The sequence below is a fragment of the Trichoplusia ni genome, chromosome 13 (genome assembly GCF_003590095.1).
Source record: "Trichoplusia ni isolate ovarian cell line Hi5 chromosome 13, tn1, whole genome shotgun sequence".
Lineage (NCBI taxonomy): Eukaryota > Metazoa > Arthropoda > Insecta > Lepidoptera > Noctuidae > Trichoplusia > Trichoplusia ni.
In genome coordinates this window covers 1,414,459-1,428,273 of record NC_039490.1, presented here as the reverse complement: position 1 = coordinate 1,428,273, position 13,815 = coordinate 1,414,459, and the positions used below count along the sequence as shown (strand labels likewise).

Genomic DNA, 13,815 nt, shown 5'->3' with positions numbered 1-13,815 from the left:
ATGTTCATGCGGCTCTTTGCCAACTACCAATTGAGCAAGCGTTTTAGAGACTGGCGTCTTCTCTTCTCTAACGAAACGAAGAAGTATTTTAAAGAAAAGTTGCTGCTGATCAGAATATCACCTTCTTACAAGCATTCTGATAGTATCCTAACATTTTTACGAATTAAAAATTTCATAATTTTCTTCAGATATAACTGGCAGACTTGACCAAACACGGATGATGAAACAAATAGCTATCGACTATCCTATACATGTTGGATTTGAGACAGAGTCGGTGCGGGACGTAGTTGAACAATGTGTCGGGGCAGTCGCACCACAAGTGAGCGAGGTTCACTTGCGAACGGTACACGGGTTTGGTTCCCGGCTGAGGCAGGCACCTGTGCATGGGGATCCGCGCGAGGCTGCCTGACATTATCGAACTCCTGAGCAGCATGTGGGTACAAGTAGCAGGTTAGTTTTATAAATAAAATATATGGTAATAGTTGTTTAGTATTGGAACATAATACACCTTATAAAACTGATTTTTAAAACCAAGTTTTGACGCCGTGTCGTTTCCTTAGTCAATATTGCCTTGCGACACGTCAGGAATTGCAAAAAGTTCACGATCTCAATGCCATGGTGAACGAATAACTTTAAACTAACACTTCTTAGCATGTTGCTTACATTTTTGACTACTTTTTTTCTTCTAACTTTACCAAAAAGTTAATTATTATATTTATTTATAGGTTAATACGGAACAATTTCTTTGATTCATGGTAGTCCGTAGTGTGATATGTAAAGTAGTGTAACTCACGCGTCATACGGCGGCTGGTAGTGCGTGCGCAGCCGGTCCCGCTCGGCGTGTATGGCGCGCGCGGCCCGCTCCAGGCGCAGCGAGCGCGCCGTCAGCGGGGACTCCGCGCCCTCGCCGCCCGACACCACGCCGCCGCCCTCCTCGCACAGCTGCAGCTGTTAGTAGAGCACACGGTCACTATACACACGTACATAAGTACTGCAGTTGTCTGTACAGGCTTGGCGAAGCATGGATCAAATGGATGTAATTCAAAATGTTTTTGCTCTCACACCGAAAGAGAAAGAAAGATGTTCGTATGGTTAAAACGCTCGTGCGTGTTTAAAAAAAAATCAATTTACCCCCATTTCATCCCTTCTCGTTTCTAAACCTTTCGGTCTATGTTTTAAGTGAAAATTTGACTATTTTGGTAAATATTGATGAAAATTAAAAATACAATAAACAGAGTAAATATTTATCTTTAAACAACTAATCGACTCTTAATTAAAATATGAAGTAAATTTTGTAACCCTAACGGTTACCTACTGTAAATAGAAAAATATTAATTGATATTAAAATAAAACTTTTAGAAACATAAACTTATTTAATTTATATAACTGTGTCTAACATATGAAACATATTAATCTAGTCAAGTTATATGATTTATTGACTCTATCAGTCACAACACATTTTAAATGCATAAACAAATTTAAACATATAAATAATAAATTTCATATCGAAATAGAGTATATACACCACTTTATAAACTTTAGACTGAGTGAGTCAGCGATACTCAAAGTGTATAGCCATTATTCCAGATGGCTAATCATGAAACAACTTTTTTCCAGGCAGTAGCCTTATTAACTAAAGTCTACCCAAGTTCTATTCTTTTCTCTTCGTGTATTGAGGCCGGAGCAAAATAAAAAAAACCCCGCTTAACGCGTATAAAATACTAATAAACCTTTTTTCTATACGTTAAGGAATCGTAAACTTTTCTTTAAAGCTAAGTCGAGTGAAAGTTACTAAAACATTTGGCAAATTCCATTGAAATTCATGAAGACCCCTTAGTAATAAAATGTTGAGTACCACAGCTCAGTAAACAAGTAATAATCGCACATACAAGCGTCGCCTACAGTCTACGTTGCGTGAAGCAGTGCTGTGCACTTATATATCGTTTATATAACAATATTTATATGTATAACTACTCACTAAGTACATATATTTGGGGTATAGCTGTCATGCCAAATATAAGGTTGGTTATCCACCGATGTTACCTATTTTTTTTAAATAAATGGGAACTGAGTATCTTCTAAATGTCGCTAAAAGTTTCTGTGGATTTAATGAACTTCTTGAAAATTGTATGAAGTATCCCCGGCCTTGACAAATAGAGAATTAATACTTTTGAAGAACATAATGCCTAATTCTATAATGTTTTAGAAGATGTTCTGCAGCTTTACAGGAGTTGAGCAAATTTTATTCAAATTGATTGTTGTGGGTGGAAAAACCAACCTATAATATTATTTTTACAATAAGGCATTTAACTAAACAGTATTGAATATAACAATATAAATAATAAATTGCGTATCATGCTAGGATGATATATAATATAGGTACAATTGATTTATAAATTAATATAATATTTATCTACACAATAGCTACAAGTTTATTCGTATTTTAAACAAAAATCTGGATTAAATAACCTGTTGTATCTATAACTACACATTACCACTTGGTTGATAAAAAATTCTCTAAAAAGCTAGAAAAAAGGTTCCAATTATTTTATAATTAAAATAGTAGAATACACCAGGCTATTTTCTAGCACGTTATGTTGTCAAGACTCGCAATGTTCCACACAGCTGTAAGCCATTCCCGTGAATGCGTGCAAACCATCCTTGTACGGAACTGTACCGCTCAACTGTGACATCTTCACTCTTGGTGACGTTTACGCTGAAGTTTAAAGTTTTTTTGAGTTATGAGTTAAAAAACGTGTTATAGATAATCGCGAATTACATCATATCGTATTCCTTGTGATTTGCGATTCTCACTCTAATGACTCTAGGGAGAATATGAGAGTGCAAAAATTGCAGAGAAATACTCATTTTGATTGCTATTAATGTAACCAGTGTAATATCACGAGCAAAGCGCTGATCAAGTGAGCAGAGTTGATCAAAGAGCAGAGTTGATCAAACGAGCAGAGTTGATCAAACGAGCAGAGTTGAGCAAATGAGCAGAGTTGATCAAACGAGCTCAGTTGAGCGGTACAGTGTATGCGCGCGGACAGTGGCGGCACAGTAGCTGCAGCATGAGGTGTGTGGGGGGGGGAGCGGACCTGGCTGGAGGGCAGGCTCTCGGAGGCGGGCGGCGCGCGCCAGTGCGCGTGCGCGGGGGACGTCGACGCCGGCGCCTGCTCGCACGGACCACGGAACCACACCCACTTATATTACTTACCAAACCCACGGACACTCAAACTACACTCAACTTTAACACGCTTAGGTAAGAAGTAGTTTCAAAATCAGATATTTGTTTTGGCTTAAAGTTGAGTAAAGGTTGAGTATTCCGATTATTACTAGTACATGATTTAAAAAATATACACATTATGTTTAAGACCCATTATAGCTATATGAAAACATGTTAGGTTTGAAAAGAAAGTATTGTACGGAAATGATTTATTAATTCAAAAGTTGAATAAAAATGTGATTCGATTCTCAGCATTTGATTTCTTTGTTTGGAGACAATTCGCATGTTATTCCGTACAATTCTTTCTTGTTTTTTACCACATCCCAGAATTATTAGTATTATGATACCCATATGAAATGAGAAACTATGTCTGTATTTTTGTAAGTATGAATGCATAAATTAGTAGGATCTTCTTAAGTGTGTATTTGTCGATTTATATTTGTAATGTGTTGAATCTAGTCCAAGAATTTTTTCTTTTCTTCTGAAGAAAAATCTATTGCGAAATATGAATTATTGTACTGAGAATAAAAGGAGAGACCAATCAAGCAGAATGGATTGATAACCAATAGCTAGTAAAATTTAGGAAAGATTTTGGTCTTTTTTTCTTTAAGAACATCATGCCTAACTCGGTTTATGTAATTTAGTCTTTTTTGTCTAGTATTAATCAAACCTAGACTTTTTGGTAGCATGTGTCGTTTGTGTTGTGTGTGTGCGAAGGGGACTGGCTGAGTACGTACGGTGTGGTACTTGTGGTGCGCGGCGAGGTGGTGCTGCGCGTGGGGCAGCAGGTGGGGCTGGTGGGGCTGGTGGGGCTGGTGGGGCGGCAGCGCGCGCGACGGCGACGCGGCCAGCGGCGGCGAGTCCCCGCGCCGCGACACCACGTTCATGTGCTCGTAGCTGCCCACCTGCCCACACCACACCCGCTTATATACATCCTGGACGCAACCCACCACCGCCACGCTTAGTATACAAGCCACTACCTACTGTATCACACGCAGAGCAAGGGACCGGACAGAACGTGAAAACTACATTTGGATCCTTTATTAAAAAGTCTTTACAATTCCTTTATGCTGGGTTCGCGTTTGTTTCGGTTACACGTTTATTACAATTTTTTTGATTAGAATGAAATTAATTCCACAAATTGTCATTTTACTCCTCATGTTAAATTGTAGTCACCAGCAAACTATTATGAGAACTGATTTATGAGACCTCAGTTAATTTTGCTTTTTGAGGACATCGTCAGCTCTGAATAAAAGCTTTAAATTACAGTAATAAAGTGAGTTAACACTCTCGTATCCACGTTCTGTCCTAGACAATCAGAATAGTATGTGAATAATGATGAGTATACAGTAGGTAGAGGTCGATGTCGGCTATGGGGGTGATTCGAGGCGATGGTACTATTGTGGACACTTGTACAGCATCAGTACTGGGAGTACCGATACTGAACATGTGGAAGTTAGTAGGGGTCAGTAGCGGTGCGACGAAGAACGTAACTCATAAAGTGAGGTTCCCATTTAAAAACGAATATTTTTGTACCAAAAGGTTTTAATGAAAGGTATTTATCCTTACCTTCTTAAAACTCTAGGGCACGTAAACTAATTATTATTGAGAAAGATGATTTGATTTGATTTTATTCAAAAGAACGACACGTTTCGAAATTTAATTTAGGGAATAACGGAAGGTCGCGCCACCACTGACTAATCACCACCAAATGATATGAAAGGCGACCCATCACCAAGAATACATGTAAATGAAAGATTATGAGAGCTGAGAGAACTGAAACATATGAATTTAAGTGAAGTTACATACGATATAGTTATTTTCCCACAACCAATGGACTGTACAATAGTTAAAACAGGTACTTTTGACTATAATACCCAATCACCAGAAAGCCTTACCTTGGAACTCGAATCCGGCTTTTGAGATCTCCAAATATTTACTGCTACTATTTTGTCGTCGATAATTCAGAACCCAACTTATTCTCAGTGATAACAAAAAGTACTCAAAATCATCTGGACGGGCTTAGCTGTAATGTATGTGTAAGACACGCCATAGAAAAGTGACATAGTATCTAAAAGGTTCTGGCAAATATGAAGTCTTTGTTCTGTAGGTACGTACCCTGGACTCGAGCTCCTCGGCGCGGGCCTCGGTGGTCTGCTTCTCTTCCTGGATGAGGCGGATCTCGGTGTTGATGGCATCCAGCTGCTCCTGCAGCATCAGCGCCAGGGCAGCCGCGTCCGTGTGACCACCTTCAACGCCACCATCTGACTCTTCGTTCTACACAATATTATTAGTCGTTAATAATTCATTGCAAAATTATTGAAAATATTTCATTCAAGATTGTATTTTGCTTCTGGCTTACAAAACGATAAATGACTAGTTGCAAGATTGCAAACTTTTATAACTAAGGAGGGAGATGTTACTACTAAATTATCGCAGTTAGGATGGAGTGTTTTTCAGGTATTTTATTTATGAACTAGGTACTTTATTTACGTCACAAACCTCAGCGTCGCTGGACACGTCGAAGGGTTGCTGTACATTAGCCAGCACGTGAGCTTGCTGCAGCTTCTCCCAAGAACCATCCAGCTGCAGAAAACAAACAATAAAGATATGGTCCGCCAGCCGTCTACTGTACGTTTCTATGACTATCACATTAGGTCTGACTAGCACAAGAGCGCAAATTTACTTTGATGAGCGTTTTTAAACCCTTCCATACATTTAGGACAGATTAGGAAGCCGTTAATAGTTCAAGGGGTATCGGAGAAGTTTTTTGAATTTTAGGATGCTGTCCTGGCTGTGGATTATTCGTCTTTTTGTATACTACTTCCACTCCATTTAATGATGGAATCTATCTTTCTTTCTTGCGAAAAAAACTACTCCCGCAGTAGGGACTCAATTCTTGTGTCGCTAGGGGTCACACAAACATACAAATCACATGCACAATGACGCTCAGACTCGGAACAAACATTTGTGGATGATACAAATTCTTATCCTACGCGGGGATCGAACCCGCGACACGTCGCGTTAAGTGGTTTTGGCATAATGACCTCAACCACTCGACTATCCGTGCAGTCAAGATGAACTTATGTAAAGTCTAGTATTCCGTACGTACCTTGGGCTGGAAGAGTCCGGGCGGCGGCTGCGGCTGCGCGGCGGGCGACAGCGAGCGCGTCAGGGCGTCCGTCTGCTGGATGTTGAACGCGATCTCCTGCTCCAGCATCTGACGCTTCAACTAAAACAAGCAGACTTCACTTAGATTTTTTTTATCTTTTGCATTTATGACCTCTATTGTTATCAAAGTAAACAATTGAACCAATTGTTTAGTTACTCGTCGGAGAAATTGTAACCTAAGCATAAGTACTATTCTTCTCCTACGCGCGTCGTAATCCTCAGTGCTGAAGGTCATGGTCACCCCTTCTCGCTCCGAAAATTACTTGTGTGTCGTTGTTCTAGTCCCACATTTTAATGGTATTAATGAAATCGACTGTAAAAGTTTCTAGAACTGGCTACTTTTGTATTAACTTAGAATTAATGAAATCGATTGTAAAAGTTTCCACAGCTAATTTAACCAGTTTTGTATCGACCCTTCCTGTTCATCATGACTGCAACATCTACTATACTCCAGTAGTAATCCACGACTCACCTGTTCAGTCTCCATACGCCACTTGGCGAGTTCCTTGAGTATCTCCTGCTTCTCAGCCAGCAGTTCGTCCGCGTACTTGCGCGTCTTCTCCAACTCCTGCGTGAGCGCGTTCTTCTCGTCCAGCGCGTGCATGCGCTCCTTGAGGTGAACTTGTAACCTGTTGGTAGAGTCAGATTCAGTTTGGTTTCGGAGCTGAAGGAAATATCTGGAGAAATATGTGACTGATTGGGAACTAGATATATTTTGATATACTTAAAATAGATGGGTTATCAATCAATTTTGTTGATATGTTGTTTAGATCAAACTTAGTTAATAGTATTGTGATTGAAACCAATACCATATCAGAAAAGTATTTTAAATAATTACTAAAATTATAAGTAAATAAATTACTAAAAGTTTAAACAGACTCCGGTTATGCTTGAGATACTATTTTTCCAATTCATCAGTTTTCAGACGATACTTTTTTAGGGAAAGCCTTTTTTTTTCATCTACCGATACATTATTGACAATAGAACCGTGTTAGTGTACTATCTATACGTTACCTGTCGTTGGACTCGGAGAGCAGCTTGTCGACGGTGGCGGAGAGCCTGGTGTTGTGTTCCTCGTTCATGCGCAGGCGCTGGTTGAGGCGCATGAGCTCGGCGTTCTTGTCGTCGACGCTGGCCTCCAGCCGCTGGATGCGGTCCTCGGCCGACCCGTGTCGCTCCTGCGCCTGCGCGCCCAACGCACACTACTCTCACATTTAAGATTTACATGACTGGTGCTCATATACTAATTATACTAGGGTTAAGATATTATTATTTTTTACTTAAACACTGTAAAAAACATTCAACCGCGCAGAACATTTCGTCGTCGTGCGTGGTGGAGGGATAAACGCGTCTTCAGATTAGTGATGTAAGAAAAGGCTACAATAGCGCCACTGCGATTTTAAAAATTGTATAAAAGTAATGGCATGCGTAATGCAAAACAGTGGCGCCACTGAAGCTCTTCCTTTATTATACATTGATCGTCTAAGGCATGCGTTAAATATATCCAGCAAGGGATTCAATCCCATAGCCCTTCAAAACAAATTACTTAAATCCGAAATAGTTTAGACAGACAACAAAGTTTTAGTTAAGTTAGTTACATCACACATGAAAGAACCCGCAATAGTTAAAATAATATTTATTTCTACTTACAATGGACATGTCGATTTACTAACGTGAATGAATTATGAGAAGCGGGAAGCATGACTTGCTTATTAACTATTACAGACAGTATACTTTGAATACTTCGCAATATTCATCCACTTGATCCACCTGCTTAGTTTTAGCATTCCAATGTAATCCTTATGCAAGACGCACAAAGTCTATTTTCGTCTACGTTCGTCTAGCTCCGTCCTTTTCAAATTTTAAACTTATTGTCTCATGCACATTAACTTTATCCTTTTCTTTCCAATTGAATTTATTTTGGAAGAAAATTCATTGGACTATGTTAAAATTGGGATGCTTCTCTTTTTAGTACGCTTTGTAGGTTTCCCGACTACTTCATTCCCCTAGAGATACCGACCTGGTTGAGAGCCTCCATCCTGGCCTTGAGCTGTTCCTCCATCTCTGGCAAGGAGGACATCTGCGCTAACTTCTGCGTGGACAACTCCAACTTCTCCTCGATGGCGGCTATCTTCTCCTCTTGCAGCTGCAATGCGAATGACGTGACATGGTCTATGAACTGTGCTGGTGACAACTAGAAGCTCTAAGGGAAGTTAATTTGTTAGTAACTGTACAATGACGTTTAGATTGGGTTCGAGTTCATCAATTCGGGAGTTGGCTACTATTAATACGAAATAAATACTTCTACCACCATGATTTTTTAGTAAACCAATACCTATATTTACAAAAATAATGATGTAGGATTACAGTTTGGTCCACAATCATGCCTTGAGTTTTCCTCTAAACGAGTTTCATCCAATTTCTGAAATACCTTCAACCATAACCAGCCTACAAGACCTCTACAAGTACCCTGAAAGGCCTATAAAGGCGCTCAGGTCTCACCTTAAGCTGGGCCTGCTTGTGGTTCAGCTCTTGCTCCAACTTCTCGTTGAGGTCGTGCAGCGAGGTGGACTCGCGCTGCGCGTTCAGATACCGCTTCTCGAGTGTCGTTATTCGCTCCTCCTGAATACAAAAGAAAAAAATTAAGGAAGGATTCAAGATTTCGTTTGACTCTAGTCTAGGATTACAAATCATTAGGTTTTACTGAATCTGTTTTACATAATTTCAACTTAATGTCTTCCAAAATTAAGCAGTGAAAGATGGGCAAATCAGATCGCTGATCAGAGTAACCTTGATATTAAAAATTGCTCCCCATTTGATAAGTTAGTTTTTAAATCTGAATTTGCAAATAAAACTGTCATATACTGACTGCCATTAAATAAACTACAAGTTCAACTATTACTAGTGTAAGCTTAGTCCATGTTTACCTGGTCTTCCTTCTGCGCGACGTTCTCCCTGAGGTCCCGCTGCAGCTTGGCGCACTCGTCCTGCTTCTTGGCGAGCTCCTTCTCGCCCTTGGTGAGGCGGTCCTCGAGCTCGGACACCTTGTTGTTCAGCTCGGCCACGCGGCGCTGCCACGAGCTCAGCTCTGCTGACTGTTTGGGGAATATTGTTATTTTAACTTGTCATAAAATGTGTTTAATCCAAGCCTTAGTCTTTCCGAATAGTTAAGTTACCAAAGAAGCTATATGAAAATACTTTTATTTTTTGTCAGATTCAAGAAGCTAAATTTAAAGAACTGAAACCCAATATTCATTTTTCCAGTTTAAGAAATTTAGTTGACAGGAACAGTCTCTTATTTTGGGCAAAAAAAATTGCAAGTACTTGACCAGACATTTTCTTTTAATTGGGACTGTTTTCATAAGATTTATCAATTTACCACGTTACAGGTTTAGGCAACATTCTTACCCTTCTTGTTATTCTAACTACTTCAATGGTTCTCAATCGTATACACGTGAAGTGATTGCCAACTATTGAGGGCGCTACGGCCCGGTGGGGCCATGTGGGGGTGATATACCGTGAGTCCCAACTACAGTGGTGATCAGTGGTGATGGTGGTCACCGGTGATAGTGTTAGTGTATGGATGTGGGCCTAAGATCGGTGATGTCAGTGTGCTTCCATGGTTAGTACGCATCTCTATTGGCCGGATACTCAAAAGAACGAAACATTAAATTGCCAAGACAAATAAATCGGCGTTGAGTCTCTTGCCATCTCTGTCATTTAAAGGTATTATATAGCGACAGATATAGTTTTATGAATCATCGAGAGACAAGTTTCATTTGAGTAAACGGTAGTTTATTTTGCATGCTGGTTAGGTTCAGTTTTTATTAATACTTTAAAGGGTATAGCTAGATGTAAATTAAAGTTTAAAAAGAGGAAAATCTAAACAGATGTATTGTTTAAAAATAAGATCGTTTGTCAAACATACCATAACAAATATAACTAACACCAATTATGTCCAAAGGCACTTAAAGTTTTACTGATTGCTATGGACAAACTGACGTTTTTGTTTCGTCAAATTACAATGGAAAACATGGTAATTTATATCAGATCTGTATAATAAAGCGATACGTTTAAGCCAAAATAACTGCTAAATAAGCAACATGCTTGTTTCACTAGCAAAGCGCTCGTAGTCTAATTTAAATAATGATTTACGACTTAATATCTAGAGCCAGCTTCTTGGTATATTATAAGTGTAATACTTTTGACAAACGATCCGTTAAAGATTCTAGTTATTTACAAGTGGTACTAATTTCTAAATTAGCTAAACTAGGTTATATGACCGGTTCTTTTACCTTAAAGTGTGTCATTAAAAACATAAATAAATGCTATTTGGATCCATCAACTTTAGGGAAGTTAAAAAAGCCGGGTCAAAGCCGTTGCATCGTTGTAACTTTCAGTTCCTGATTATAATTATTTAAATAATAATGATATATAATTTTACAGGTTTTGAAGATACACGATACAATGGCTAAATATCTATTCTAATTAATCTAAGGGTATTAATCTATTGATTATTTTAGCGGTATATATGTACATATGCGGTCATATGCGGGTTAGTACGATGCGAGGCGTTATGGCGACACGATCGTGCATGGCGGCCAGACCGCGGTGTTAGGTCTGTTGGTCTGGTTGCTGGTCACAACCAGGCTCCAATGGCTATCTGTCCTTCATAAGACTTTTAATTCTGTAGTCTAAATTACTACAATGGCAGTGATTGGCATGTGGAAAAATTACAATCCAATGTGATCCATATCGAAACAGAATGTTGAAATATTTAAATTCTAATTCATTTTCTATTAATTGCGATTAATTTTTAATTCAATTATGTTTGCAAATAAATTACAATTTGACCTAAATTATGAATAGTTTATGGTTATAATTTATCTCGAAAAGAACTCTTAAAAGATCATAGTAACATCGGTTCATGGATTTTAGCATCCGAATATACTGTCAATATAAGTAAAAAAATTGAAAAAGTGGTGGAAAATGTTAAAAATGACATTAATATTGTTAGTGGTGGCAGCCATTGGAGCCGTGGCCGCCCGCCAGCCCGCACAGCGTGATGGAGCGACTCTAACCTGCTTGGCGATCGTATTTTGGAGTTCACTGATTTTCCTTGTCGTCTCCGATTCGCCGTTTACATTATTTGTATCCTGTTGTCCATTGAAAACAAACATCAATGTAAACTAACGCTATTTATTGTTTAAGCGGAGTTCTCTAGTGCTTTACTCTGTTCATAGCTATAGAAAGTACGTTTGAAGTTTTTTCTTTGTATGAATTGAGTAAAACAATTACAAAAAATACACACAGTATACCTTTTCTGATTTAATAAGGGAGCTGGTATTTTTTCGAACAATTATGTAGCAGTATTAAATATTCTAATAATTGTATTGTTACCACACTCTTTATACAGAAAAGGTATACAAAGAAACAATTTAGCACAGTCACCATCCACTAAGGCTGCGTACACAATAACGACTTTTGGATCTACATACCTGTGTCATTAAATATTAAATTCAGAAATATAAATAAAATAGGTACTATATGAAAAATATTCATTGATTTGGCAACCTCATTATGAAATATATTTTATTTAACGCATATCTAGATTAAAAGCGTTACATAGCTTGAAGATTAAAGGTTCAAAAAGAAATTTTCAAAATTTTAGTTTATTGAGACAGAATAAAAGAAGCAATTGTAAGGTAACAAATTAAGGTTTTTTTTTAAGGATAAATAGAAAAAGTCATAGAAACTAATATGCAAAACATGCAAAGTCGTCAGTGTACACGCAGCCTAGGCTATCTAAAGGAGAGAAACAAAAGAAAAACACTCGTGTGTTGACTGTTAGTGTAATTACATAATGTACTGTGTAGCTGTAGGCTGGAACAAGTCTCTTAACGACCCCAGTGCAAGGTTATACCCAGTGTTGATCAGGATTGACCGTAAATTATTAAGGTTCAACTTATAGGTAAATAAATTTTACTTGGACTAGTAGACTTGAGATGCTTGACAATTGATTAAGTTAAAGTATTGTGTTCATCTTTTTTTTAACTGTGTTAACAAAACACCTTTCCAGTCAAATATCTTTTTCATGTCTTGTCAAAAAGTACGGTTAAATAATAACATTTTTGAATATAAAATAATGAAAATAGGTGGCTTTTTATATTAACTTTCGTGAGGATGACTAATACTTCAAAGATGCAACGATTTGCTCACGCGTATTTATCAGGATCGTCCGACTAGTTTAAAATCTAACTAGAGTCTCTAATCATAAGCAGATATCAGATAACCTCAAAAATATTACCAATCACAAATAATCTCATATAACTTTACAACCACATAACAATTGACGGACAATCCTCTACACCTATCCCTACAAGTACTCCCTACTATAACACATCATGTTCAGTATATATACTAGTACATACATACATACATACAGTGGGTGGTACATACCTTGGGCGTCTGCTGCTCGCCGTTCTGGTCGGGCGAGCCGGTGGGCACGGTGCCGTTCTCTTTGGGCTTGTCGTCTTGTGATGACTTGTATTGCTGTAACTGTGGTACACATATCATGTAATAATTTACAGTTTAGTTAAGTGTACTAATAGGGAATTTGATTAAAGAAATCAAAAATATTGAATGCGTATTTTTATTTAATCAAATCATTAAAAAAAAATTGGAAGTTTAAAATTACTTAAGATGGTAAAATGTATGGTAGTGGGGGCTAGTAACATCACTTGCCAGTAAAAAGCGAACTGGTAAGTGACGTCATAAAAAACACTGAATCCCCTTAATTTTTTGTTCACGAAATATAAATACGATATAAAAAAGAAACCTAATAAATATTATTTCCGATCTATATTTTAAGATCTTAGCATTCGACCTAACTCTTACATAAATAGGTACTAGAGTAGCGGCCATTAGCATCGGAAGTACTCCGCAGTCTCGCATAGATTTATGTTCACAAAATGTACGTATAAGTACAGAGTGTAGTAACTGACCTCCTCTTTAGTTAAAGCTAGTTCCTCCTCCAGCGCCGTGTTTCGTTCTAACGCAACACGCAACCTTTCTCGAACCTGAAACACGGAACAATACATGTAGAGCAATGTTCATAGTATTTTGTTCGTGAAATAAAACAAAATGATCTTTGACAAAATGACTGCTTTCACAAATTACACAAAATATTTCACTACGATTCCACAAATAAGCTACTAACTAGTAGATCTATTTGTCTTTTATAAATAAAATTGAAACAACGAACTGTAACTATAAACTCTATTACTTAAACACCCTTTATTATAAAATAACAAATAGATCCTTTGATAACAATAACAGTATTGTTTAAGGAAGTTGTGTTTCGATTTAACCCTTTAGACAGATGCTAACCAAACGGACTGGCAAACTTGAGAAAGTAG

At 38.0% G+C, this 13,815-nt stretch overlaps 2 protein-coding genes across 11 annotated transcripts in view; both read right to left on the bottom strand.

The window, feature by feature from the left end:
* LOC113500262 (thymosin beta) overlaps positions 1-13,815 on the bottom strand; it is a 292,534-nt gene that overhangs the window by 71,287 nt on the left and 207,432 nt on the right. The window lies entirely within an intron of this gene.
* The window catches only part of LOC113500255 (liprin-alpha-1), a 139,211-nt gene that overhangs the window by 10,216 nt on the left and 115,180 nt on the right, over positions 1-13,815 (bottom strand). For 2 of the 10 annotated variants that reach the window (XM_026880961.1, XM_026880962.1), the window contains exons 4-16: positions 13,402-13,476; positions 12,857-12,955; positions 11,479-11,553; positions 9,325-9,492; positions 8,900-9,019; positions 8,418-8,543; positions 7,412-7,599; positions 6,870-7,026; positions 6,339-6,458; positions 5,729-5,812; positions 5,345-5,503; positions 3,964-4,161; positions 794-948 (exon numbers count right to left, since the gene is read on the bottom strand). In XM_026880961.1, the coding sequence (XP_026736762.1) occupies positions 794-948; positions 3,964-4,161; positions 5,345-5,503; positions 5,729-5,812; positions 6,339-6,458; positions 6,870-7,026; positions 7,412-7,599; positions 8,418-8,543; positions 8,900-9,019; positions 9,325-9,492; positions 11,479-11,553; positions 12,857-12,955; positions 13,402-13,476 (1,724 nt within the window). The remainder of the gene's footprint in view (positions 1-793; positions 949-3,963; positions 4,162-5,344; positions 5,504-5,728; positions 5,813-6,338; positions 6,459-6,869; positions 7,027-7,411; positions 7,600-8,417; positions 8,544-8,899; positions 9,020-9,324; positions 9,493-11,478; positions 11,554-12,856; positions 12,956-13,401; positions 13,477-13,815) is intronic. The other 8 variants (XM_026880964.1, XM_026880963.1, XM_026880965.1 and 5 more) reach the window with 8 other exon arrangements.